We start from the raw sequence: 27,759 nt of genomic DNA, 5'->3' as shown, positions 1-27,759 counted from the left end.
AGTCTGAAACAATGTTAGGGCTCCTTTTGAATCCCCTACTGACTAGCTCAGTGCTACTCCCTCTGGTTTGTACTTTGGGCTTTAACTGAAAAAAAGCATGCTATTGTCTCTTTAAGAACAGGCCAAATTACAAGGACCATAATCATAGATAGCTTACAGCATGGAGCAGTATTTTCTCCCTCGGCCACCACTTATTGTTCAGTGTGACACCAGGCAGGTCCCAGGGCAGTGTCACAGAGAGAATCTGGGATTTGTCTTCTTCTGACAGGTCCTTGGTTCCTTCCAACTGATCAGTGACATCAGCACAGAACAGCCAAATACAATATTTGTAATATAGGCAATCAAAAAAGTAGGTGCTTGGCAATACATTTTTACAACAATTTGATAATAGTGCGGTTAGGAAACACTACATTATATAAATAAAACATGTTACTCCAGACCAGTGCCAAGACATCCCGGACATCCTGATCCACACAGTCTGACAGGGATATGGTTGCCATCTCCCGACTGCTGCCAAAAAGTACATGGATGATTGCTGTGCTTAGGCCAGTGAGACATGGGCCCCCATTCAAGAATGAATGACCAACCATCCTTCCTGCAGTCACAAATAAATCACCCTCCAGGAGCTCCTGAATTGTTGAGGGAATAAGGTGGTCACTCTCTCCCTCGAAGAGAAGCACTCTCCCTTTAGAGGAGAAACTGTCAAATAACAGACACAGACATTATTCTGTATGCAAGACAAATATATTGTGACATACCTTTTTTTTCATCCAGAAGGAAACCACTCTGGACGGCTCCCATCACAGTGGACAGCACATGCCGTTTTACGCCTTCACCAATAGCAGAGTCACCTAAGTCAAAAATGTGCTTTTATTTATAAGTTACACCACAGGTTTTTGGAAAAACTACACCATCTAAGTCACAGCTGCACAGACCTAACATAATAAATTCACATATCTATGTATTTGCAGGAATAGTAAAAAAATTTCACCAATCAATCTGCAAGTTAGGGGCCTTGACCACTCCACCCTGGGCCTCTTGTATAATGAGATGATCGCTCTGTGTCTCTCTTCTTCAGAGTCCATGAGACTCAGGGTGAATGTGAGGGGCTCCATATGTTGTTTGTTTTCAAGAGCTGCCTGTGTGAAAAGCTGGGCTGCTTTCACTGGGTCCGGTTGTGTAACCCAAGCTTAAAAAAGGGTAAATTACATTAGGAAACTGTAACTGAACCTTTAAGATTATGCATGTACATTGACTCGCTCAATTTAAAACACACAGTACATACATGAATCTTTGATTATCCTTTTAAAAGCAGCTCTGTGATGTTATGAAGATGCAGCATGGAGAAACCTGAACATATGGTACAAGTTCTTATAATTTGCTATACTATGCTTTATAGCAATGTACTTACCATCAATGGTGGCCTCTGTAGGTGGGATTCCAGGACCAGGTGCAATTCCTGTTGCTACTGATATAGAATGACAACCAATTACTAAGTGACATGACGTGTGTTCAAGGGTTGTCTCAAATCTCATACTTAAGCAATTTCATTTTAACTTAAACATGCAGGACCAATGATTTTAATGATTAGCTCTACCATGCCTTATAGCAATGTACTTACCATCAATGGTGGCCTCTGTAGGTGGGTTTCCAGTGGCACTTGCTGCTCCTGCTGAGATGGAATGACAGAAATTAGCAGACCAACTACAGTGGTAGCATTCAAAATATTTCAAGAACAAAATAGTTTTTGCATTTTCGCATGAAATATTTCAACTTCCAAAACAAATAAAGAACATAAAACTTCACTACTCTTTAAAAGTACAGAAACTCTACCCTCATCCACATCTAGCCCTGGGTCATGTGAAGCTGATGCTGAGGCCGAGGCACTGGCTGTCCCTGTCCCACTTTCCCTCTCCCTGTTTTGGGTCCTGTCACCCTGTAACTCACTTGAGGGGAATCATTATATCATCAGTTAGTCAGTAATGGTCATAACACACATGGCAATATAGCCATGCACAACTGCCATGCCTTTGGTTACCTAAAAAGCCATATATGCAATTACCATATCTGTTCTGGAATTTGGTCACAATTCTGTTTAACCAGCACTAGTATCTGGATAAAATACCACATCTCCGTTAGTGTTTAATGAACTTGAACTAATGTATTAAATATTAAATATGTATAGTAAATTGGTTTAATTCCATCTTTCTAATTTCTCTTAACGGCAGAGTAGGCCATCCTGGAGCCATCAGCAAAAGAGAGCTACATTTTAAGTAGCTACAAATATACATGCAAAAAGAATCCCAGCTTTTTCCTTCACACTCTGGTCACGCACCTGAATGAGTGCATGGGCAGGTAAGCCATGCTATCATTTAATGATATGAAATACTGCTCTCTTCATTGTTGTGTTGCTTGTGGAGTAGGGTGTTCAGTCAATGGAATATTGCAATATCTCCCCACACATAATAAAAATAGAACTACTTTTATAAAACAAATAATCTAGTTTTTCACTGATAAAGTTGGGCATACAATCACTTGCAAAAAACAACATCTGGCCTGAATAGATCATCATTAACTGCTGAGAAAACAAAGCTGTTTAGCTGATTTACAAACATCCCCATTAGGACTACTTTCAGTACCGTGCACAGGTCCTATTGTGTTCCCTTAAGTGGGAAAATGGAAATTCCTCTCCACACAGAACACATGGTGTTAAGGGTCCAGTGTCTGAAGGTCTACCAATTATTTCCTACAAGTACAAACAAATAACACAAATTAATACATTTATGTAACTCCATCTATAAATCTGAAGACTTAAACAGCAACACCACTGGTCCACAGGATTTCTTTAAAAATTGCATTCATTGAGAAATCAAGCATTACCTGTTCTGTGCTGACATTACACTGAAGGGGGCGAATGTATAATGTGGTATGGTGGATGAGGAGAACAGGATCCTTCAAGTATTGAGCTGTGTAGCCCTCATTTGGACAAGGGAGAAGTGACAGCTGTCGACTCCTGGTGTTGCCACAAATCCGCATCAACTCAAACCCCCCTGCATCTCTCAACTTTGGATAATTTGTATGTATAAATTCAGTAAACTGCTGTGGGCTGTGTAGGTCACCTGAAAAACAAACATGTCAAAAAAGCAAAACAAAGTTCTTTGAGTAAACATTTTCATAACAATTTACTTTTTTGAATATTTGTTTCCTGTGTCATTACATTAAATTACACACAATGTTTTAATGGATTAAAATATGATTTCTTTAAATGTGTGGATTTCTTGAGAAAATACCAATGTCTGGTCAATACTTTCTGTGTGAATAACTGCAGTAGAAATATAGACAAAAAATACAAAAAAAACACCTTTACATGAACGTGCACATTTGCAAACTGTGAAACCGAGTATAAAATCAAATCGCACAATCAAATGACATACCTCGAAAGCACAGGCGCCTCTCCCCCAATCCTGCCCTTTGTAGGCGCTCCTTCTCAGCCCTTGTGGGCACAACTGCACAGTCTTTGCGGGCAAGGGCACAAAATGTGCGCGTGTATGTAAATGTGGGTGTGTGAGAAGGTGCACCGGCAGAACCAGTGGTTTGCTGGTTGTTGGCACGCCTTGGTTGTCTTGACCAACCCATAGCACCACCGGCCTGCCTAGAGTAGGGTGCAAACAGCCTCGACCCTTCAGCTAGAAAAAGGGAATAATATAGAAAACAAATGCTAGCAACATAAAACCTCATGCTGTATTTGAACTTAACATCACAGCAGCTTTCACTTTAGGAAGGTTACATACTAGAGATCACGGGGTGTCAGCAAACTAACTTACCATCAACAGGATGTTGGCCCATAGAAGTATGACTGGCTGTTCCTGGTCTTGCTGCTGCTATTAATATTGACATGAATATATTAGATGTAATGCTCCAGACAAGGATTCAGCATAGTGTAGCAGATTCTCTGTACTCAAACTTGCAACCTCAGGCATGAGTGAGTTATCAACAACAATCAATTTAAAAGGCAGAGCTTTCAAATTAAGTCAACAGATGCAAAAAGTATAGAAACATTTGCATTAGATTGCAAACTCATATCACCGGTTCTGCAGCCTCGCATTTGTTTCCTTTCTCCGCCGCTTCTCGCGTGGGAGAGTGTAAGGCGGGTGCCAGTGAGTCTGGGCTACTCCTCGAGAAAACAAAAGGCTCTCATGAGAATTAACATCTGAACTCTCTCTCGCAGATGTAACAGCAACATCCGAGATGCAACATACTGTGCAGCTAACACCTCCCTTCTAAAGTATCTTCATCTTACTCCTCCTCCTCACTTAAAGCTCACTAAAAACCTATGCAATGAGAAGTGTGTACAAAAAGTAACTATAACATGTTTGGTATCATTTAAAGTCTCTCAGTGCGCCTGGTAAACTGGTCTCATCCTCCCAGCCATAATGAAAAGCTAAAAGAAGTTATAAAATATGTGAAATGTGGTGTGCCCCTTAAAGGTGTGCCCTCCCCAGATCCTCCATACCTTCTGTATGTTAATCTACAGGAACCCCTCAACAGGGGACCAAAATCTAATTATAATGACAGACACCACCATTTGGTAAGCATGTTGAATTATCTGGGTATTTAAGGAGAGGCCACACATTGCTCAGGGCTCTCTGTAATCAGACGATCCCAAACAGTTTACTGTTTGTAGTTTATTTCAGGTGATTGCAATTCGTATTTCTTATGTTTTGATAAAATGTCTAACTTTGACTTATCAATGTCTAATTGGAATTGATGAATTGATTATGTTACCTGGTCAATAAATTGTCAACATTTGATTTTATTCTGACTGACTCTGACATTGTGTTTCCCAAACAGATTAAACGATTCAGTATGTTACCGCAAGTCTAGCGCCAGATTAGTGACGACTAATATTTGGCATCGATTCAAGTGTACTTGGTTTGCAAAGACAAAAGGGAATTTCCGTTTAGAACAGCAAACGCTGCTTGACCAATCTAAATCTGGGTGTCTTACCTCTGTTTTAATTTGATGTTTCTCCAGATAAGTGTACGTGGGAAACCACGCATGGCCAATCCAAAGCTATTATAAGAGAAGTTATGTTGGTCAACTTACATCTGTAATAGTGGCCGTGACCTCTACTGAAGAAAACGCTAAGTTACATTCAAGTGTGTGCAATTCCATGGGGCTATACTGAAGTATCTTTGATTGTGCATACGTGAACGTGACCGATCTCAGGTATATAGCAATTACCTCTGTTTGATGATCCAATACTGGCCGCTTGTGATCGTGAGACCCGCGGTGTAGAGAAAACACGCGAGGACCTCAAAGCTGACATAGTTTCTTAATCGAAACAGGTAAAGTACAATTAAAGGAGTTAAAGGAATAATCAAACATTCGCTCACTTTTAATGATACTCAGATATCATTAAAAACCTTTTTCATTTATGGAGTCAGATGAAATAACGAGATAATACATAAGAGAAAATGTATTTCATTTAATATTGTTGTGTTGCGTACAAGAAAGACTGTAACGCGCAGAGACCTTCACCCGTATTATTGGAGACCGTCATTGGACCGATAAACGGGCTTACAAGAGTAATTCATGGTAATACACCGGCGGATCTGAAGAGCTAATTATCGTTAAAAACATAACTGCACATCGAGCTGATGTTTAGTAACGTTAGTTCACGTCGACTGTGTGATATGTTTATGGATGCATAAAGTAGCACTAATTGATAAATAAACTGGTGAACTGCAGCACCTAACATTACGTTTCAAGATGAGGCTGCCTGCACAACGTTAACGTTACATCTGCATCGCTGCTCAACTTTCTAAAAGTACTATAGTTATGACCATTTTGCGCCCGCTTACACAGTAACGTTAGCCTACACAGCTTCTAAGCCTGCCATTAAACCAAGTTAGAACAGAGAGCGGTAAGTAACTGTTACGTTCTCCTCCAAGAATTGCCACCACAGTAACATTAATGCAAATCGCTTGCCAAGTGTTAAATTACCTTAAACTCATCTGTGAATAATGCTCAAACATTTTGGATTAGCTAAATTACTCTAAATTAGAGAGACAACATGCCAGTCGATAGCTTGCTAGCTGAACTTACAGGAACGTTACTCCTCTGGCCTTCCTCGGGTTCCACACCACTGATACTTGAACTGGAAGCTGTTTATGTAAAAGTAAATTAAAAGTAAAAAAAATGTTCAAAGGACCACAGAAAAACATTTCAGATCTCAAACTTACAGCGTTCTAATTCTTCCAGTCTATTAGCAGCTTCCCTTAAGAGGTCGGACACTGAACGTCTGCCTGCTGAGTTTGACATTACTAAACAATGCTTTATGGCGGGGAAAAGCCATGTAGATTCGACCGATGCAGTAAAATGCTAACCAACCAATTGGCAGAAGTTGACCCCCTAAGACACAGCCCCTCCTCATTTGCATAATGAGGCAGAAATGCATACAGAAATGTAAAAACGACAGGCAGAAATAAATAGCATTGAAGAAATAAATAGGTTAAAAATATACAAAGGAAGAATAAAACAGACAAAAATATTATAACATGCACATAAATAAATACTTAGAAAAATAAGTAATTAATAAATAAAGTTGAAGATTATAACGGACAATAAATAAATAAGGTAATTATTACAAAGGTGAATAAATAAAGAAGCTAATTAAAATATATATATACATTTATGTCTCACTGTATAATTTAATTTCTACCTACATTTATTTGTTTATTGTATTTTTTGGGGCAATTAATTGTATGCTTATTTATTTATTGAGCATTTATTTATTTCTGTATTTATTTTTAAATATGGTAGAGTTGGTCCTCCATAAAATATATGGCACTTACATGAAAACGGCCATTTTTGCTATATTTTGAAATATATGTTTTATATATGTCTATGTGTTTTACATATATGAATTTTGCATATATTCTCATATAGGCAGCAGACATACATGGGCACTGATATTATATATGTAATTTACATATATTGACATATATTACATTTCTGTATGGGTATAGTTTTTAACTGTTCATGAGATATATAGAAAAATGGAAGTGGCTCGACCAAATAGACGCTATCTTGACCGGCGACTCAGCCACGTCTGGAGTCCACAATGGAGAATGGTATGTTAACTTTATACTCTGCTTGAAAGCTTCACTTTATTTAGTAGACCAGTTACTGGAAAGTGTGCTTCTTAAAAAAAACAGGCCAATTTAACTGTTACACTTGTGCAAATCCCCTTGCAACAACTGCTTTACGCAGCACTATGAGCTAGCAGCTAATAGCTAGCGGTCGTGTAATCGTTTATTGTTTTGTGTCTCCTTTAAGATGATTTCACGGCAGTAAAGGTGCAAAAAACTGTTTTATGATTTTGCGTATGCCCACCTGAAATAAGGGATGATACGTGTGGCCGCCAGAATAACAAGTAGGCTTTTGACACAGAACTTTTTCAATCTAATAAATGCACCGTTGAGTGAATTGTCTCTAAATGCGCACAGAGCTGTGGGAGCACAACTGATGGCACTGGCAAGACAGACTTGTTTTATTGCCTTGTACATCCTTTTTTTGATGTAAAAGCATGTTCCACCGCCTCTCGTTTTCCCCGTTAACTCTGTGATGCGATCCGCTCTGAACAGCTGGAAGCCCGTCAGATGTAATGCGCTGTCCGGAATGGCTTCACTCAGCCAGGTTTCTGTGAAGCACAGTGCAGCAGAGTTTGAGAAGTCCTTATTAGTACGTGTGAGGAGATGTAGTTCATCAGTTTTGTTGGGAAGAGAGTGGAGATCCGCTAGATGAATGCTCGGCAGTGCTGTTCGAACGCCGTGCTGATGGAGTTTAACCAGCGCACCGGCTCCTTTCCCTCGCCTGCGTCTCGTAGCGCATTTAAACAACACATTTTTAGGTCAGAAGAAGATGAACCAGACAGTGATCAGAGTGTCCCAATGCTGCACGTGGGACAGAGTGATATGCATCCTTTATTGTTGTGTAGCAGTGATCCAATATATTCCTGTCTCTGGTGGGGCATTTAATGTGCTGTTTGTTTTTGGGCAGTTCACGTGTGAGATTTGCTTTGTTAAAGTTCCCAAGAATAAGTTTTTATAAATTACTTTGTAAAGAATAAGTACCCTGAATTGGTGGATTTAAAACGTTTCTACAATGTCTATGACTAATGTTTTCATCTGTTTGTGTGTAAGCACAAGTTTTTTGTATGTACAAATTCAAATCTTTTATATACAGTGCAAGGTAATATAATGCAGAAGAGGTAGGATATGTTAAATAATATAACTGACTAGGCTGTGTATTGCACATAATTATTGTATAGTTTTTAACTGTTCATGAGATATATAGAAAAATGGAAGTGGCTCGACCAAATAGACGCTATCTTGACCGGCGAGCAATGGGAGGGAGAGTGCCCTGGACTCAGCCACGTCTGGAGTCCACATTGGAGAATGGTATGTTAACTTTATACTCTGCTTGAAAGCTTCACTTTATTTAGTAGATCAGTTACTGGAAAGCATGCTTCTAAAAAAAAAAACAGGCCAATTTAACTGTTACACTTGTGCAATCCCCTTGCAACAACTGCTTTACGCAGCACTATGAGCTAGCAGCTAACAGCTAGCGGTCGTGTAATTGTTTATTGTTTTGTGTCTCCTTTAAGATGATTTCACGGCAGTAAAGGCGCAACTATGAGGATCAGCCTATAATCCCACCCACGTTGAGGCAGCACTAAACAGCAGTGGAAAAGTAAGCTCAGAAAAGCGAGTCGAGTCGAACCGTAAGGTGCTGTTGGAAAAGTGCCATTGGGCATACACAGGCATATATTCTCATATAGGCAGCAGACCTACATGGGCACTGATATTATATATGTAATTTACATATATTGACATATATTACATTTCTGTATGGGTATAGTTTTTAACTGTTCATGAGATATATAGAAAAATGGAAGTGGCTCGACCAAATAGACGCTATCTTGATCGGCGAGCAATGGGAGGGAGAGTGCCCTGGACTCAGCCACGTCTGGAGTCCACAATGGAGAATGGTATGTTAACTTTATACTCTGCTTGAAAGCTTCACTTTATTTAGTAGACCAGTTACTGGAAAGCATGCTTCTAAAAAAAAACAGGCCAATTTAACTGTTACACTTGTGCAAATCCCCTTGCAACAACTGCTTTACGCAGCACTATGAGCTAGCAGCTAATAGCTAGCGGTTGTGTAATTGTTTATTGTTTTGTGTCTCCTTTAAGATGATTTCACGGCAGTAAAGGTGCAAAAAACTGCTTTATGATTTTGCGTATGCTCACCTGAAATAAGGGATGATACGTGTGGCCGCCAGAATAACAAGTAGGCTTTTGACACAGAACTTTTTCAATCTAATAAATGCACCGTTGAGTGAATTGTCTCTAAACGCGCACAGAGCTGTGGGAGCACAACTGATGGGACTGGCAAGACAGACAGTCCGACTGAGCTGATCCACCAATCAGAATGTACATTTCAGACACAATTGGATATTTGCTAACCAATCAAATTTTCCCTTTTAGTAAGTGGCAGGACATTTCCACCGTCTGGTACACAAGCATCCCTGGAGAAACTAAAATTTGCACTGCATATTTATTTCCCTGCTAAATGTAAATATATGTATATACATTTAAATTGAACTTATGCAATTCAACTTTTGAAAATACTGCATGTTATTGCACACCACACTTTTTTTTTCTTGTTTTATTGCCTTGTACTGCTGTCTGTGGTGCCCTTTTCACGTGATATCAAATAAGTAAAATTTATATTTAGTAGGAGGGAGTAGGAAAACTATTTCACTCTAAAGAGAAAAGCACATAATAGTACACAAATAAAACATTATATTCATGTAGGCTATATATGGTTAATGTGAACATTACATACATCTTTTCCAAGAGCACTTGACCATACAAATGACATATTTTTTATTGCACTATAGTATGTCTTGGATACTACTATTCTGACGCTAGATAAACTTTGTAATGCAGCACTTTTTCATACTGCAGTATCCTTACGAAGAATAGTTTATGAAATATTATTCCTCTTTTGTTAGTCGCTTTGGATAAAAGTGTCCTTAACATGAATAAATGTAAATATAGTAGGCATGTAACGATTCACTCAACTCGCGATGCGATACGATTCACGATACTGGTTTCACGATACAATTTTCTCACGATTTATTTTAAACTAAATGAGATTTAAGATGAAAAAGTTTCCTTTTATTATTTCTCACTCAGACAGATTTCTTTGTGAAACTGAAATATCTTTGTCAAATAACAAAACTAAATTGACATTTTAAAACAAATCCCAAATAAAATAAATACAAAATACAAAAATACATCACTTCATTTAAACAAACTAAGGCTTTGCCTGTGCTCTTTCCTAGCTTAGAAAGTTATTTTTTTTACATGTTTTTTTTAAGAAATATCAGCATATCCACATTTTCTGGCAGAAGCTGAGATCTCTGCACATTCACAATGTCCCCTGCTGATGAAAAAACCCTTTCACTAGGGACAGAGGTGGCTGGTGTGGAGAGATATGCTTTTGCTATACTGGATAGCAGTGGGTATAGCCTAGCATTCTTTTTCCACCACTTGAGTAGACAGCTATTGAGGGAAATTGATGTTTCAGCTCTGCACTTATTAATTTCTGCATCAATCTGACTGAAGTGCTGTGCAACTGGTTCATCGAATGTCCCTCCAAGGAGATCTTCCAATGCTGTTTTCTTGGAAGGAGGTTGTTTCAGCTCAGCTCCTGCTCTGTCTGTCTGGTCAAGAGGCTGCTCTGCTGCAGGGGGGTGGCCACTGGCACCTTCTTTTCCCTCATCCTGCACAGAGGAATAGCAGAAATAAAAAGACTAAGTAAAATCTAAGTACAACATTGACAGGGGTTTCGTCACACAGCACAGTGGTGGCCGTTTTGAGTGGCTTTAGAAGCCTCACCATGTCCTCCGCATCACGGATGTCTGAGCCATCCAAAGTATCGATGTCATGGACATTTCGACGAACATTGTTGCTCAGGAGAGTTGCTGTCACAGCCACTTGCTGTTCGAGATAGCGTTTGATCATATCCAGATTGCTGTTCCAGCGCGTAGTGACATCGATGATTAACTTGTGCGCTGGAAGCTCCATTAGTATCTGTTTGGCTGCGAGCGCAACTGTGGCTGTGGAGCTTCGGTGAAAGAAGGCAGCAATGCGCCTCACTCTGCCCAACAAACAGCTCACGCGGGGCACACTCAAACCCGCTTGGCTGGCTAAGTTCAAAGTGTGGGCAAAACACCTGACATGGGGGGGCCAGCCCAGGCTCTCTGACAGCAACATCCATATTCCTCGCGTTGTCCGTGACCACAGCAATTCCATGGTTGGCCTTTTGAAGCCCCCATTCACTCACAGCTGACTTTAAAACTTCAGCAATATTAGCTCCGGTGTGTGTTTCGAACAATGGGCAAGTTTGGAGAACAAAATTAACCATCTCCCACTCACTGGTTATCACATGGGCTGTGACGGTAAGATAACTCTGGGTATCCCTGGAGGTCCAGCTGTCGGTTGTAATTGATACACTATATGCTTTTCTGAGGGTCTCAACTACCTTAGATTTTGTTTCTCTGTAATGCGCTGGCATGACAGTCTGGCTAAAGTGGGGGCGTGATGTGATGGTGTATTTGGGCTCCAATGTGTTGACGAGTAGCCTAAATCCTTCATTTTCTATGACCGAAAACGGCCTCATATCTTTTGCCATAAAAACACGATACACCTTGTGATCTCCTTGGCTCTCGCACTCGTCGCCGCAAGTGGGGCTGCAAATCCGCCGGTCAGATTGGTTTGGCCTACTAATAGGTTTTTACGTGCAGATGGCAGTGACTGGAGCTTCTCACTGTGGTGACGGTTTGTATGCTGCATCATGTTTGTTGCGCTATTGGTGTATATTAACATCTTCTTGCAGTATCTGCACACAGTTTTTGTTTTGTCTGTTACCACCTCACCACTTTAATTTTTAGTCTTCGGAAAGCCAAAATGCCACCACACCTCCGATTTGAATGAAGATGGGGCATCCTCAAGATCAAGATCTACACTTGCCGCCGCCATGTTTGCTACTGTTTAACGCTACAACTTGTTTGCGCCTGTAAAGTGAGGTGAAAATATACTGCTTCAGCGCCCCTGCTGTTTAAAATGTGTATCGTGATTCCTTTAACATCTCAACCGACACGAATCATCACATATTTTCATCGATTTTCAACCGGCTCGGAGTGCATCTTTACATCCCTAAAATATAGACAAACCATACATTTTCTTAATCGTCTATATATTCACAAGGTCATCTATGTAGGTCAACCGGAAAACATGTATGTCACGTCTTTAGCTGATGTCCTTTCTTCACTGATTCGATTGTGCATTTCCTCAGTTAATCGATTACACGTGGTGTCATGTGTACATTGACAGAGTGATGAAGACTGTAGCTTGACAATGCAAAAACCTGAGGTAGTTTGATTATAAATGTAAACGTACTCATTGTTATAGTGAATGTCCATACTTTAAATACAATAATTATACTGAACTGGCCTACTTGAATACTGCTCGTGGTGTTATTTGGTGAATGTTTGTAACAGATTAAAAGTATGTTTTGAATAGTGCAGTCTCTGTGGATTGCTTAAGCAGTTAACAGTAGAAATGTTTTCATTATTTTAAGATGTTCTCCATCACAGATTAAGGGAGTATATTCCTGATATCATTCAGAATACACTACAGCTTTCGATTATGTTGTTTAACTTGATTCTTGTTTGTTTGAACTAGGTTAGTACAGGTTTCAGTTTGTAATGTTAGCTTGGTTCAAGAAATCATGTCCACGTGTTCTACAATCAGTAATATTGTGGGAAATTAAAGAAGCTCTTTAGACGAGTACATGGGTGGCTCTTAAAAGAGCCTTTGGTGTCGCTGAAAGCTTCATCACACTTTACTTGGAGCTGGTGTACTTGGTGACGGCCTTTGTGCCCTCAGACACGGCGTGTTTGGCCAGTTCACCGGGCAGCAGCAGCCGCACGGCGGTCTGGATCTCTCTCGAGGTGATGGTGGAGCGCTTGTTGTAGTGAGCGAGACGAGACGACTCACCGGCGATGCGCTCGAAGATGTCGTTGACGAAGAAGTTCATGATTCCCATCGCCTTGGAGGAGATACCGGTGTCAGGATGAACCTGCTTCAGGACTTTGTACACGTAGATAGCGTAACTCTCCTTCCTGGTCCTCTTACGCTTCTTTCCTCCTTTAGCGGCAGTCTTAGTGACGGCCTTCTTGGATCCTTTCTTCGGTGCGGACTTCGCTGGCTCAGGCATGATGATCTGTGCAGTAAACTTCACAAATACAGACAGGGTTGCCAGATGCCAGCAAGGTTTTCCAGTCCAAAACATCGTCAAAAACCGCGAGAATGCACAAAGAACCGCCCAAATTTGTATTGGCTTGTTTCTCGCTATGGTTTCTCATTTAAACACATGATAATCATTAACGAGTTTTAAAATTACCCATTGGTCCGTGTACTTTGCGTCCATTCGTTTTTCCTTTTTTAACCTGTAATCAAAAATTAACGGTTGTTGTATTTTTAAAACGCAAAGTTGAACACCAAAATTTGAATTTGAACTGCAAATGCTGCAGTTAAAAAAAAAAAATAAATTAAAAAAAAAAAAAAAAATTATATATATATTGTATAATAAATAAAATAAATATATAATAAATATTTATTTTTATATAATAAATAAAAAATTAATCTTGACATATTGTTTATGACTTTTTGCCCCTTTATTAAACATTTAAAATATTCACAAATTAATATGGAAAATGTCGATTTTACTGGTATTCTAAGGCCAAACCCGGAAATTATATTTTTCCCGCAGTGCTGAATGAGAAGAGCCATGTCTCTGGAACAATACAGAGAGGTGATTTAGGCTGTGGGTGATTTTTAGGCTAATAATAATAATAATGACAATTATTAATGGCGTTTATAAATGAGTTCACTTAAGACAGTAATATGTGTATCATAAAATAATTTATTTTTATATAACTTAACATTTTACAGTTTTTGAAATGTTTTTGTTTTAGGCTTTCTTTTTTATATGTGAAGTTAAATATCTAAGCATTGTAGGCCTATATAAGGAAAATAAGTTTGTGAATATCGTTTCACCAGTCTAAAAACGAATAAAGAAGAAAGCATGTTTTTCATTATTCAATTAGGAGTTAAAAAAGGAAAAAGGAATGGACGCAAAAGTACATCGACTTTAGACTTAGCCTATCCGTGCGTGACGTGAGCTGAAGGGAGGGAGTGTCTGTTGTGAGTTTAGGGGGCACGTCAGCCAGACCTGTAGTGTGTGTGTGTGTGTGTGTGTGTGTGTGAGTGGGAGGAGAAATGGCGGCTGAAGTTGACAGCGTGAGTGAATCAGTCCGTGAATAATTGTCTTTAAACATGTAATTTAAAGTGCATCTCGTTCAATACTTTATAATATTTACTCGAAAGTACTTTATGATCATTTAGGGGTCTGTTAAGTTATTATTTTTGTTTTTTAAATTCTGCTTTTGGGATATTCGTGTCGTGATAGACCTATCCTTATTTAGATTTTCGTTACTTAGGCCTAACACATTTGAACTTTCTCGTCACCTTCATTTTGTTCGTCAGAAATTGTGTACTAACCACTGGAAGGATTTTTGGACTATGACTAAGGATAAAAAGCGCAAATCTAAGCCGATGGATTCATCTTTAGATCTCGGTGCGAGTGTTACTGTGGACTTCGACTGCGTGCTCTGGTGCAGTCGTTCCTCTACCTGAATCTCCGATAAAGGAACCATCGTACAAAAAAGGCAGGAATGATGATGAAGAAGATCTGCATTCCCCTTTAGCCATGATGATAATTACATCTCTCAAGTCCGTCATTAATGAAAGAGCCGACATCCTTGACAAAGGCATCGAGGAAGTGAAGGTATCAGTAGAATTTTTGGCAGAAGAAATTAAAGATGTAAAAGGAAGTGTGGAGCGAGTTGATAAGCGAGTGACTAATGCCGAAAAACGAATATGTGAATTGGAGAACAGAGTACAAGATCTCTCCAGATACAAGAGGAGATGGAATCTGCGGCTCCACGGTCTACCTGAGCAACCAGGAGAAAACATCAGACAGAAAGTTCTGGATATATGCGAGGCTGTTATCCCAACTTTTGCTGGTAAATCTCACGAGTTAATTGATGTGGTACACCGTTTGGGAAAAGTGAGGAGCGACGACACTCTGCCCTCTGGGAAAAAAAAACGTCGCGGAATTATTCTTCAGTTCACAATGCGTTATTTTCGGGATGCTCTCTGGAAAGCCGCTAAGAACTCTCCTTTTCTTGCTACGCACCACTTGCGCTTCGCAGAAGACTTGTCCCCCGAGGATCGTGTGCAGCGTAACAAACTTTGGCCACTTGTTGAGAGAGCCTGTCAGCAAGGACACCGCGCTTACTTCGTTGGTCCAAAGGCGTACGTTGATGGTAAAGAACTTCTTGTGCAAGACATGGAGGTCGTTGAATGATTGGTTTTTGATTTAGTTGCTAATGGTAGCCTACTATTCTGACTTTATTGTCATGTTTCTGACTTCAGTAGCATTTCTTAATCTTCAAAATGCTTACTGAAAGATAGAAAAAGTCACTGTGAGGTTTATTTGTGGAATTACAATGCATATATATATTTTATATAAATTTTTTTTTTTTTTTCCTTGAATGATCCCAAATTCTCAACATCTACGGGTAATTCGTTTCTCACTTATAGGATGTCATGGACTGACTCACTTGTTATAGTTCTGGTCTCATATTGTTCTAATGTTTCCTAAACTTTCTGTTTGTTCAATTAACACAAGAGGGTTACGTAATGACGCCAAACGTAAAGCTATTTTTCTGTATGCTAAATCTCTTAGCACTGATTTTTGTTTCATACAAGAGTCTCATGCAAATTCTAGCGATTTTAAGTTTTGGAAATCACAATGGGGCGATGAGATGTTCTCTTCATATGGTTCTAATCTTTCAGCAGGAGTCTTAACTTTAAAGCACAAGTTTAAGGGTAAAATAATAGAGACAATCTCTGATCCTGAAGGTCATTTTCTTTTTTTATTAGTTACTTTAAATGATTGTATCTTTGTCCTGGGTAACATTTATGGATTTAACTCTGCAAAAAATAACTTAAAATTGTTTAATTCAATAGAAAAGCATCTAAACTATTTCAAATCTAAATATTCTAATTTGCTTATTATTTTGGGTGGAGACTTTAACCAAACTATAAACAGCTCGTTGGACAGATCACCACCTAGAATTTCTAATGGATCATCAGGCCTCTGTGAGTTGATTTCCCGCTTTGGTCTGACTGATATTTGGAGGGAAAAAATCCTCATGCTTCACAGTTTACCTGGTCTAACAGCTCTGGTTCACTGAGGTCTAGGATTGATTTCTGGTTAATATCTGACTCTTTATCTGGTTATGTCACCAAAGTTGAAATTTTGCCTTCTCCACTGTCCGATCATAAGTCTATTATTCTGACTTTTGATAACCCATCTCATTCAAGAACATATAGTTCTTATTGGAAACTAAACTCTGCTTTATTAGTGGATGAGGAAACTTGTCAAGCTGTAATGTATAAGATTAATTTCTTTTTTAATAAAGCTCAAGCTGAAAATAATTTTGGATCTAATTGGGAGCTATTAAAATACAATATTAGGTTAATGTTATCCAAAGTTGGATCTCAAAAAGCCAAGCAATACAAATTAGAGGAACTTAACATTGTTAAAAGAATTGTCTGTATCTCCTGCATCCCCTTTGAAAATTTATCAGTTGTCCAGAAATTAGAATTGGTTGATCTTCAAAACTCATTAGATAACTTGTATATTTGTAAAGCAAAGGGTGCCTTTGTTCGTTCAAGAAGGAGATGGATGGAAGAGGGAGAACGAAATTCCAATTATTTTTTAAGTTAGAGAAACAGCGTAATCATCTCAATTCTATAAATAGTCTTAACATAAATGGAGTGGTTTTAAAAGATCATAAAGAAATTTCTAATTATTGTGAAGAATTTTATAAAAATCTATATCGTTCTAGACACTCTCAACAAAATATGGATTTATTTTTTAATTCTCTTGACTCAGACCGTATTTCCAAAATTGATGATATTGGAAAAAGTCTGTGTGATGCCCCTATTCAAATTAAAGATGTTTCTGAGGCGATCGATAAGCTGAAATTAAATAAATCTCCTGGAAATGATGGTCTGACCTCAGAGTTCTATAAGAAATTCTCAAATATTCTTTCTCCATTTCTTCTCCAAGTGTATTTAGAAAGCCTACATAAGGGAACTCTCCCAAGCTCCATGACTCAGGGTGTTATAAATTTGATCCCTAAGCCTCAAAAGGACCCCACTCAACTTGAAAATTGGCGACCTATAAGCTTGTTAAATAATGATTACAAAATACTAGCCATGATTTTTGCTAAAAGAATTAAATGTGTTTTAGATAATATAATTGATGACTTTCAATCAGGTTTCATGAAAGACAGACTTATTTCTAATAACCTTAGACTTGTTCTTGATATTTTAGACTATTCGGATTTGATCCCTGACGACGGTTTCTTGTTTTTTCTTGATTTTTATAAAGCTTTTGATTCTGTTGAGTTTACTTTTATTCTTAAATCTTTGAATATTTTTGGTTTTGGCCCCAACTTTATCAATGTAATTCAAACTCTGTACAATAACGCAAATGCTTCTATTAAATTACAGCATGGTACTACTCACAGATTTGATATAGAAAGAGGCATCCGTCAAGGCTGCCCAATATCACCATATCTTTTTCTGCTTCCTATGCAATTATTAGCCATCCACATTCAAAATAGTAATTTGAAAGGTATCTCTGTTATAAACCAATCAATATTAATAAGCCAATTGGCTGATGACACCACTCTGTTCTTGAAGGATAAGGATCAAGTTTCTGTAGCCTTAAATATAATTGATCTCTTCTCATCTGCTTCTGGCTTATTTCTTAATGTTCACAAATGTGAACTCTTAGCTATTAAACATTCCACTGATGTTAAAGTCTGTGACATTCCAGTCAAATCCGAAGTTAAATACTTGGGTATAATCATATGTAAAGATCAGGAAAAAGATCAAAACTTAACTTTGAACCTCTTATTCTCTCTATTCAACGCAAATTTAATTCTTGGTTACAGCGTGATCTGTCTGTAACTGGTAGAGTGTTGCTTTCCAAAGCAGATGGGTTATCTCGGGTTATCTATCCTGCAATGGCTCTGGATGTTCCTGTGGAGATTTGTAGAAAGCTGGACAAAATTATATTGAACTTTGTTTGGAAATCTAAAAAGCACTTAATTAAAAAGAGTGTTATGATAGCTGATCGGACAATGGGTGGTTTTGACTTGGTGGACTTTTCCACTCTTAATAACTCTTTCAAGATTAAGTGGATAAAATCTTTTTGAACAATCCTACATCTTTTTGGAATGTTATCCCAAATCATATTTTCAATTCAGTTGGTGGTTTGCATTTTTTATTGCGCTGCAACTATAGCATTTCTAAATTACCTTTAACTCTTTCTGGTTTTCATAAACAGGCTCTAATTTGCTGGTCCTTAATATATAATTATAATTTTTCTCCACATAGATTTTTTATCTGGAACAACCAAAATATTAAATATAAAAATAAATCTCTTTTTTTTTTTAATTGGTTTGATAAAAATATACTGTTAGTAAGTCAACTTTTAGATGAAAGGGTGTCTTGCTCTCTTATGAACACTTTATGCAAGAATTCTCTTTTCCAGTCCCCCAAGAGAGTATGCCATTGTTTTTGGTGCAATTCCTGATTGTGTGAAATCTTTAGTCAGACCTGGCCCTAAAGGTCCTTTATGCTCTCCACCTGTATTTGACAGCTCTAATTTATTTGTTGATCAATGTCCTCTCAACAGCTTGTCAAATAAGAAAATTCGCTCAATTCTTAGCAGAGATCAGATTTCTTTGCCTGCTTGTGTAAGCTTTTGGAATAACAAATTGAATGATATAGTATGGGAAGATTTTTGGTTTCTTCAGCGGAAATTCTTTTTAACTAATAAAGTGGTTGAAGTCTCTGTTAAAATTGTTCACAATTGCTACCCAGTTAATTATACATTTGCTAAATTTAATAACAGTATTTCTCCTTTGTGCTCATTCTGTCATCAATTTGATGAGACAATTATTCACTTATTTTGGGAATGTGTGTACTGTAAAATTTTTTGGATTGACTTTTCAAACTTTGTTAAAAGGTATCTATCTTTGAACTTCTATTTAAGCCAAAGAATTGTGTTTTTTGGTGACTCTTTGAAATTAGACCCTTATCATTTTAAATTTGTTCTTAATTTGCTACTTTTTCTTGCCAAATTTTATATTCACAAGTGTAAATTTTCAAAGAAAACTCCTTCCTTTTTATTTTTAAGAAAGATCTTGATTTATATCTAAATTCGTTGAAGAGCTCTAAAAACTCTACTGCATGTAAGACTCTGCAATGGTGTCAATCATTTAAGCTAGCTTGATATTCTTTGTTGTTTTTTTGTAATGTAACCCTCTGTACTGTACTCTTTAGTATTGTGTATTATTGTATTGGTTTTTGTATTTGTTATTGTTGCAAAAAAAAAAAAAAAAAAAGTGTGTGTGTGAGTGAGAGAGAGTAGGCTACTGAACAGAGAGTCGCCGAAAGAAGGATCTGAAGTACCGATGTTTCGGGTACAAAAACCCACCGAACTGATCCGAAACCAGCCCAATTTTTATCCACCCGCCCAAACCCATTTTTGCCCGCAAAAAAGATAGCAAAACCGTCCAATCTGGCAACCCTCAATACAGAGTGTTACAATCCATGGACAGCCACTATTATTTCCTCCTCTATGCTAATTGTACAAGGAGACGAGGCGCTTCCTCTGATTGCGTGTCTTCATTGGCCACACCCATTACATGATATCATTGGACAGCTCAAAGTTTGACGGACAGGAAAGAGAGCCAATCAAAGACTTCCTAATATTAGTCCCACCTATCTCTTCCTGTTTGAAAATTACCATCCCCCACATGACGCAGTTTCCTTTGTTTCATTCTCCCGCTCATTTTGTTTTGTATTATTAAAAAAAGACATATGAGGTGCTGAAGAAATATATTGATATAAATTCTGAGGTGTTAAAACATGGACAATGATCTTTAGTCCTCATTAATAAACGATACCCTTATGAAAACTAGCCATGGATTTACTGTAGTAATATTGAATTAACCATAACTAGTAACCAAGTTTTTGGCATTTTAGCAGTAACCATGGTTTTGCTACAGCAATGCTGAAGTATCCACACTGTAACTTTGGTTTTAGTAGAAGTAGCCATATAATAATATCTATGCTTAGTTTGGTGGTTTTATATGTTGCTTATAGTTACTATTTTTTAAAAGATAAACAAAGCAGTCTAATAATGTTCTGCTTATGCACAAACTTTGGAGCATCAAGAAAGTGTGTAAATATACCAGAGAATTTGTACCTGAGAAAGCACGAAGTATTAATATATAGATGGCAACATATAGTACTAGCTCTTCAAACGTTGACTCTTTAAGGGAGAACATGGGTGGCTCTTAAAAGAGCCGTTGGGTTTGTCTGATGTCCGCAGAATAAAGTCGTTTAACCTCCGAAGCCGTACAGAGTTCGTCCCTGTCGTTTCAGCGCGTACACAACGTCCATGGCAGTGACGGTCTTTCTCTTGGCGTGTTCGGTGTATGTGACGGCGTCACGGATCACGTTCTCCAGAAACACCTTCAACACACCGCGAGTCTCCTCGTAGATCAGACCGGAGATACGCTTGACACCGCCACGGCGAGCGAGACGACGGATTGCTGGTTTGGTGATTCCTTGGATGTTATCACGCAATACTTTACGGTGCCGCTTGGCGCCTCCTTTGCCGAGTCCCTTACCGCCTTTTCCTCGTCCAGACATGATGAGAAGCTTTTGACTTTCAACAGAATGTAACGACTAAACCTGCAGGAGAATTGATTTATAGTCGTCTACAGGACCTAGCAGAGACACAGCACTGAAGGCGGAGCCAACTCTACGTCACACGTGTTTAGTTCTCACAACTCTGATCTACATAAACAGTTACATTGAGAAGCTTCTGTTTTCTGTGATGTATTCACATTCAAATGTCCATTCAAATATTAACTATTCATTAACTCAACTCAATTTTATTTATAGAGCACTATCAAAAACCACACTGGGTACCAAAGTGCTGTACATGGAGTTACAAAAAATACATAAAATCACATAAATACAGCTTAAGAATGCAAAAAACATTTAAAACCAATAAAACAAGAATAAGATCAAATTGACCCAATACAATTTATAATGCAATTAATTAAAAAGCTAGGGAAAATAAATACGTTTTTAAGGCCCCAAATATAACACCCAGGTTTTTACATAGGGAAGTTTTTTCCATGGAAGCAGTGACACATTTATTTCTAAATTTACCTCAAATCCCCTTTGACCAAAAACAATAAACTCTGACTTATCCTCATATGAGACTTATCCTCATTTAATTGAAGAAAGTTGTTTGCCAGCCAACACTTTACATCGGCCATGCATTTATGCAGAGACTCAAAAGAAGGGTGCTTCCCATGTTTAATAGGAAAGTAAAGTTGAGAGTCATCAGCATACAGCTGGTAGTGTATGCCATGCTTATCAAAGATCTTTCCTAACGAAGCATGTAGAGGGAGAATAAAACGGGTCCCAAAATGGAGCCCCGAGGGACCCCACATGTTAAAGGAACAACTGATGAAGAACAGTTCTCTAAACAGACTGAAATCGTTCTACCCTTGAGATATGAAGAGACCCAATCCAAGACTAACCCCTGAATACCAACCTGGTCTCTTAGGTGATCGATAAGAATGTAATGAAAGCAGCAATAAGATCCAGCAGCAGGACTACCAGAATCCACACCTAAAAAAATATCATTTAAACTCTCAACAGAGCTGACTCTGTGCTACGACCAGTTCTGAAGCCTGACTGAAATTTATCAAGCAAATTATTGATAGCTAAAAAATCTTTTAATTGTGCGAGCACCGTCTTCTCTAATATTTTTGACATAAAGGTCATAAATATTTCTTATGAGGCATTTTATTCCTACATGTACAGTATACTGAGAAAATGCTGAACTTGAAAAGGAAGATGTGCATATAAGCTCCAAGTCTGTGTTTTACTGTGATCATCTGTAGTCAAATAGAGACAACAATTATGGGCAAAAGGACTTCAAAACAATCATATGTATAAGAACATTCACACTTATTACTGCCATTACAACTCATTTTCAAACTAGAGGGCACTTCTTGACTAACCTTTAAGTACATTAATATTGCATTTATACAGAAACAATTATTTTTGAACTCTTGTTTTATTTTATTTACATTACATCATAAGGAAACATAATACAGGTTTATGTGAGGTTTGTGCAATAGAGGAGATAGTAGAGCATGTGTTGATGGTATGTCCTGCATATGAAAGAGAAAGGAGACTTGAGGAAGAATTACAAACCTTAGGAAGTCAAGAACTCATAATTAGCAATATCTTAAACGATGGTCCAAATGCGGAGGAACAAATGAATGCAATAATGAGATTTATTAGGAGCAGTGGATTAAAATATAGGAAATGGGGAGAAACTTAGATGTCATTATCTTCACACTCCATCACAGAAGGTGGCGGTATGCAACAATTAAGTTGGTTCGCAACCCGCCATAAAACCTAAAGAAAAAGAGTCGTTGTCTCACCAAAGAGAAAATAAGATTTAGAGTTTGGGAAAAAATAAACCTAAAAACTACCCTGCTGTCATTCACAGACGAAATCCTACATTTGCTCAGACTGACTCTGATTATGACCAGCTGCCAATATATTTACATTGATGTTACTGTACGTCTGTGGTTAAAGGCAGTACTCTATATTTGTAATTCAACATCAAGATTGAGGTTATATTGTTATTTGCACATTCGACAAGAACGAGACACCTTCAATGCCAGTTAAACTGAAAGTAAAGAGGAAACCATTACAATAATATTATTCAATCATGTTTTTATGGCTTTTAGCATTGAAGTGTTACGAGCTCTGGTCCATATCCGTCAAATATACTTTGGATCAATAGCATCAAAAACTATTAACTACTGGAAAATATCTCTTTGGGTATAATTGATGTGGCTCTTAAAAGAGCCTTTGGGGTAGATGTGAGGGACGCCGCTGAGGATTTAAGCGCGTTCTCCACGAATGCGGCGGGCCAGCTGGATGTCTTTAGGCATGATGGTGACCCTCTTGGCGTGGATGGCGCACAAGTTGGTGTCCTCAAAGAGACCGACCAAATAGGCCTCGCTGGACTCCTGCAGGGCCATGACGGCGGAGCTCTGGAAGCGCAGATCCGTCTTGAAATCCTGAGCGATTTCTCTCACCAGACGCTGGAAAGGCAGTTTGCGGATCAACAGCTCAGTGGACTTCTGATAACGGCGGATCTCTCTCAGCGCTACGGTACCGGGCCTGTAACGATGAGGCTTCTTGACTCCACCGGTGGCTGGAGCGCTCTTACGTGCGGCTTTAGTAGCGAGCTGCTTCCTCGGGGCTTTTCCACCGGTGGACTTGCGGGCGGTTTGTTTAGTTCTTGCCATGATGAACAGATTCTCTTCAGAACTTCACAGAAAATGAAGTTGTTTGTCGCGCTGCTGCCATTTTAAAGCCGAGAACGAGCACGCGCTCAGTGCGGTGAAGGCGCAAGAGACATGTGATTGGCTGATGTGGAGCTCTGCGCGTGACAGTCAGCCAATGACGGAGCAGCTCGTCTTTTTTTAAACAAGCAGCTGCAGTTTCCCGCGCAATATCCCTCCTCAATGCGCATGAAAGAAAAGCTGCGCATTACTTTTTTTCTACATGTTATACGGGTATTAACCAGATATATCTTCACAACAAAAGTTATGATTTTTTTATAATCACAAAATAAACTGAAACCAAAAATCATATTTTCATCGTCTTAATCAGTCATCCCAAAGAAACCATCACGTGATTCACAGCGTTACGTCATCATTCGTTGTACGCTTGTATTTTGTTTACAATGTATGCTGCACGTAATTAGAGAATCTGCTGAACAGCTGAAATATCTTTTATTATATGATTAAGTACAACAACAATTACACACCTGCTTGATTAGTAACGTCATCTGTACTTTAGACAAAATTGTATCAACACACGACTGAAAAAAACCCTTGATCGATCACGTGTTGCTTCATGCACATTTGATTTCACCGCATGTGTCTAATGCTGCACATTATTCGAGACAAATCTTGTAGTTTTTCATTACATGTCTTTACGGAGTTATGCCACTGCATAAGTAGCTCCAAGCTGATGCAGTTTTTCAGTTACGAATGAAATAGAAACACTTGTTACTGCATATATGCACTCCTACACATTTCTTTATTTTAGCTTCTGTACCAACCATTGAACTGAAGACTTTATATAAGAGAAGAAAAGTCTCTTTTTAGTTCAAGTGTGTGGCTCTTAAAAGAGCCGTTGGGGTCAGGCAAACAGACTGGGGTTGGTTTACTTGGTCTTGGAGGGTTTCTCGGTCTTCTTGGGCAGCAGCACAGCCTGGATGTTGGGCAACACCCCACCCTGAGCGATGGTCACTCCACCCAAGAGTTTGTTCAACTCCTCGTCGTTCCGCACTGCCAGCTGCAGGTGACGGGGAATGATACGAGTCTTCTTGTTGTCCCGAGCGGCGTTTCCGGCCAACTCCAGGATCTCAGCGGTGAGATACTCGAGCACAGCGGCCAGATAAACGGGAGCACCGGCACCGACACGCTGAGCGTAGTTGCCTTTGCGGAGAAGTCTGTGCACACGGCCGACGGGGAACTGCAGTCCCGCCCTGGAGGAACGAGTTTTAGCCTTTGCTCGCGCTTTGCCGCCGGTTTTACCTCTGCCACTCATTATCGCGACTGTTACAAAACTTCAAAATGTGAAATAGAAGAAGATATTTGCTCATGTGCAGATGTTTCCAGTATTAAAAGGAGACTGTCAGTCGCCCATTGGCTCGAGTCTGTGAAAAATTCTAACCAATCACAGCATTTACCTCCAAACACTAAACTCCTCCCTCTTTCTGATGACGAGTGCCTTGCAAGCATGTGTTTAACTCAAAGAGGATACTGTAATAAACAATAATCATTATTATTATTAGTTTACAAGCACACCAGAATAATGTGTCTAAGGTGTTTAGAAAAAAAGAGCTTGTCATTTACTGCTCCTTTAATTATTATTATTATTAGTTATGTATTAATAAACATGTTATACATGAGGTGAACTTATTGGTTAAGAGTCTTCTTCAGTTATTATTACTAGTATTTGAAAACTAAACTCTTGTGTGGTTTAGTGAGGCAGTAAGTGTACGAGCTCTTTTCTTTGATGCCGTTAAACCTGAAATTTAATGAACAGAAATGTATAATCGATTGAATATAATTGAATCAAACGTATAAAATAATCAAGTAATTGCACTAAACTTGATTTTACAAACTTCCCAAATAACACACTGACGTACCAGTTACGTAATTTTTCTGTACTTTTGGTAATTTCATGACTTACTAACTGGTAACGTAACTACAACGTCGCAGGCCCGTAATTTCATTACCATTAAATGACCAATTCACAACGTTGTCATTACGGGCTCCTAATGTTGCAAGATAACCAAGAACGTTTCAGTTACGTAATATATTCGTAATTTTGTTTTCAATTGTATGACTTACTGGCAATGAGACGGCAATGTCCCAGGCCCGTAATTTTACCACCTTTCACGTAATAACTCAAGAAAAATTGCATTTGTTTGTTTGTTTTTGTTGCATAACACCAAGTGTTGTACATCTGGAAGACAGTTACATTTTACAAAATCATATGAAATAAAATGTTAATAGTAATGTATTTCATGCATTCTTTGTTTTGTATCTGTTTTCTTTACTGTCTCAGATGATTAATTATTTGGACATTACATTTTTGAATCCTCTGCAACAGAATACAAACCACAATTTGGGATCCTGACATGTCAAATTCCTATGCTATGTGGAGGTCCTCTGGATAAAGAAACACACACATATATTCAACTTTATGAAGGCACTTTATTTAGACCAGGATACACAATTTCTGTATCAAACAGGCTTCTTAAAGGTTGCAATATATTTATCACTTGATATGATCCACATATTAATTTGCTACTGTTGTGTAATGCTTTGTAGTAACTTGTAAAAAAATGGCCAACTTAACCCCCTATTGTCTGACCTAAATTTAGGCAATGTATATGATCTTCACACGTGCCCACTGACATTTTTGTGCATTCCCCCACACATTAATGGTTAAAGAAAGTAAAGGTTTGACTCCCATTTGGAAGATACAGGGACCATCATACCAACAAATAGTAAATAAATTACTAAGACAAAACAAGTGTACAACTATCAACGTCCTTAGAGGTATTATATCCATAGGTGATTCACAAATATAAATAATTACATTTTTGGTTTCATACACTTTAAATAGCTTTACTTTGGATTGGGCCAATAATCAAATTCAATTACTGACCCATCAACTAATGGGTATTTGCACATCAGCACTGAGTGAAGTTCATGCTATGTATTAAGATTTTTTAAATAAATAGTTCACCCTAAACTGAAATTTGCAGTTTATTAACCTCATTTCGTGCAGAACACATATTCATTTTTTTTCTGCCATAAAACACAAAATGAGAAGTTAGTCAGAGCTTGCAAGATTATATTTACCTTACTATGAGAGTGGGTAGTGCTTTATACGTCCAAGCTAAAAAAAAGAAAAAGAAAAAAAAAAGTGGATTAACGTGATGATGGAACAAACACGTGTGTAAGTAAATTACAATTTTCATTTTTGGTAAACTATCCCTTTTTAGGCATTTAGTACCATTATCTCCAAGCACAGTGGGGGAAAAACACAAAATAAATCAGTATAATAGGCTACAAGGTCAACAATTCTAATGCCAGCATTGGTGCACGTATGGAAATGACACAACAAAAATCTGGAAGTCACAGAGGTCAGACAACAATAATGCCAACGACACAGCAGCAAAACATCTCCTGTAAAAAGAAGAAAGGAGGCAGGTAAGTATGTTTCGCTTGACTGGCCAACTGTTAATCATTAATTATCCCACTATGATGCACATGAAAAACAGATTTGAGTTCAAAATCTATTTGCTTATTTTTAGAGGCAAAATTATACAAGATAGCATGAGCACAAAAGTAGTAAATATTACAGTACCCCAATGACCAGTGAAATTATGTATGCCCTGATGTGGTGCCATTATTCAGAAATATTCGACAGGTGAATGCTATGATTCCACTGAGCCATGTAAAGAGACACTTCAGTCCATAATTACTTGTATTTTCTACAAAAGCCCATGCTGTGTAAATCAAAACTGGTAAATATTAAGATATTATAAATATAAAAATAACTAATTACATTTTAGAAAGCCATAACAAGGCACTGCTCAATTCTCTGGCTGCATTCACATGGCAAGGCTTAATTTAATGAACAGGGTTGCAAGAAACACCTCAAGTTAAGAAAACCCTTAGTGACAATACACTTACTATTATAACTAAAGGGTTTTCTTAACTTAAACTTTTGGCCATATTAGTTTGTTGTTGTTGTTTGTTTTTTTTTG

At 38.2% G+C, this 27,759-nt stretch overlaps 4 protein-coding genes across 4 annotated transcripts in view; all 4 read right to left on the bottom strand.

The window, feature by feature from the left end:
* Positions 1-380: 380 nt before the first annotated feature.
* The window catches only part of LOC127655866 (uncharacterized), a 105,666-nt gene continuing 78,287 nt past the window's right edge, over positions 381-27,759 (bottom strand). Inside the window, exons 3-13 of the mRNA XM_052143893.1 lie at positions 23,379-23,719; positions 20,560-21,024; positions 3,825-3,878; positions 3,435-3,686; positions 2,881-3,119; positions 2,640-2,746; positions 1,622-1,672; positions 1,412-1,468; positions 992-1,189; positions 759-851; positions 381-629 (exon numbers count right to left, since the gene is read on the bottom strand). Of these exons, the coding sequence (XP_051999853.1) occupies positions 20,697-21,024; positions 23,379-23,719 (669 nt within the window). The 3' untranslated portion in view covers positions 381-629; positions 759-851; positions 992-1,189; ... (5 more) ...; positions 3,825-3,878; positions 20,560-20,696. The remainder of the gene's footprint in view (positions 630-758; positions 852-991; positions 1,190-1,411; positions 1,469-1,621; positions 1,673-2,639; positions 2,747-2,880; positions 3,120-3,434; positions 3,687-3,824; positions 3,879-20,559; positions 21,025-23,378; positions 23,720-27,759) is intronic.
* Positions 10,343-27,759, bottom strand: part of LOC127655896 (zinc finger BED domain-containing protein 4-like) — a 93,006-nt gene continuing 75,589 nt past the window's right edge. Inside the window, exons 2-3 of the mRNA XM_052143944.1 lie at positions 10,974-11,619; positions 10,343-10,858 (exon numbers count right to left, since the gene is read on the bottom strand). Coding sequence (XP_051999904.1) covers positions 10,436-10,858; positions 10,974-11,390 — 840 coding nt within the window. The 5' untranslated portion in view covers positions 11,391-11,619 and the 3' untranslated portion in view covers positions 10,343-10,435. The remainder of the gene's footprint in view (positions 10,859-10,973; positions 11,620-27,759) is intronic.
* On the bottom strand, positions 12,887-13,356 carry LOC127656059 (histone H2B-like). Its single transcript, XM_052144209.1, has one exon. It carries the CDS (start codon positions 13,354-13,356, stop codon positions 12,982-12,984), a length of 375 nt encoding a protein of 124 aa, XP_052000169.1. The 3' UTR covers positions 12,887-12,981.
* LOC127656003 (histone H2A-like) overlaps positions 24,314-27,759 on the bottom strand; it is a 357,620-nt gene continuing 354,174 nt past the window's right edge. Inside the window, exon 2 of the mRNA XM_052144123.1 lies at positions 24,314-25,161. Coding sequence (XP_052000083.1) covers positions 24,633-25,019 — 387 coding nt within the window. The 5' untranslated portion in view covers positions 25,020-25,161 and the 3' untranslated portion in view covers positions 24,314-24,632. The remainder of the gene's footprint in view (positions 25,162-27,759) is intronic.

This window comes from Xyrauchen texanus, chromosome 2 (assembly GCF_025860055.1).
Source record: "Xyrauchen texanus isolate HMW12.3.18 chromosome 2, RBS_HiC_50CHRs, whole genome shotgun sequence".
Classification (NCBI taxonomy): domain Eukaryota; kingdom Metazoa; phylum Chordata; class Actinopteri; order Cypriniformes; family Catostomidae; genus Xyrauchen; species Xyrauchen texanus.
The sequence above is the reverse complement of the archived record's forward strand: the minus strand, read 5'-3'. Positions and strand labels throughout refer to the sequence as shown.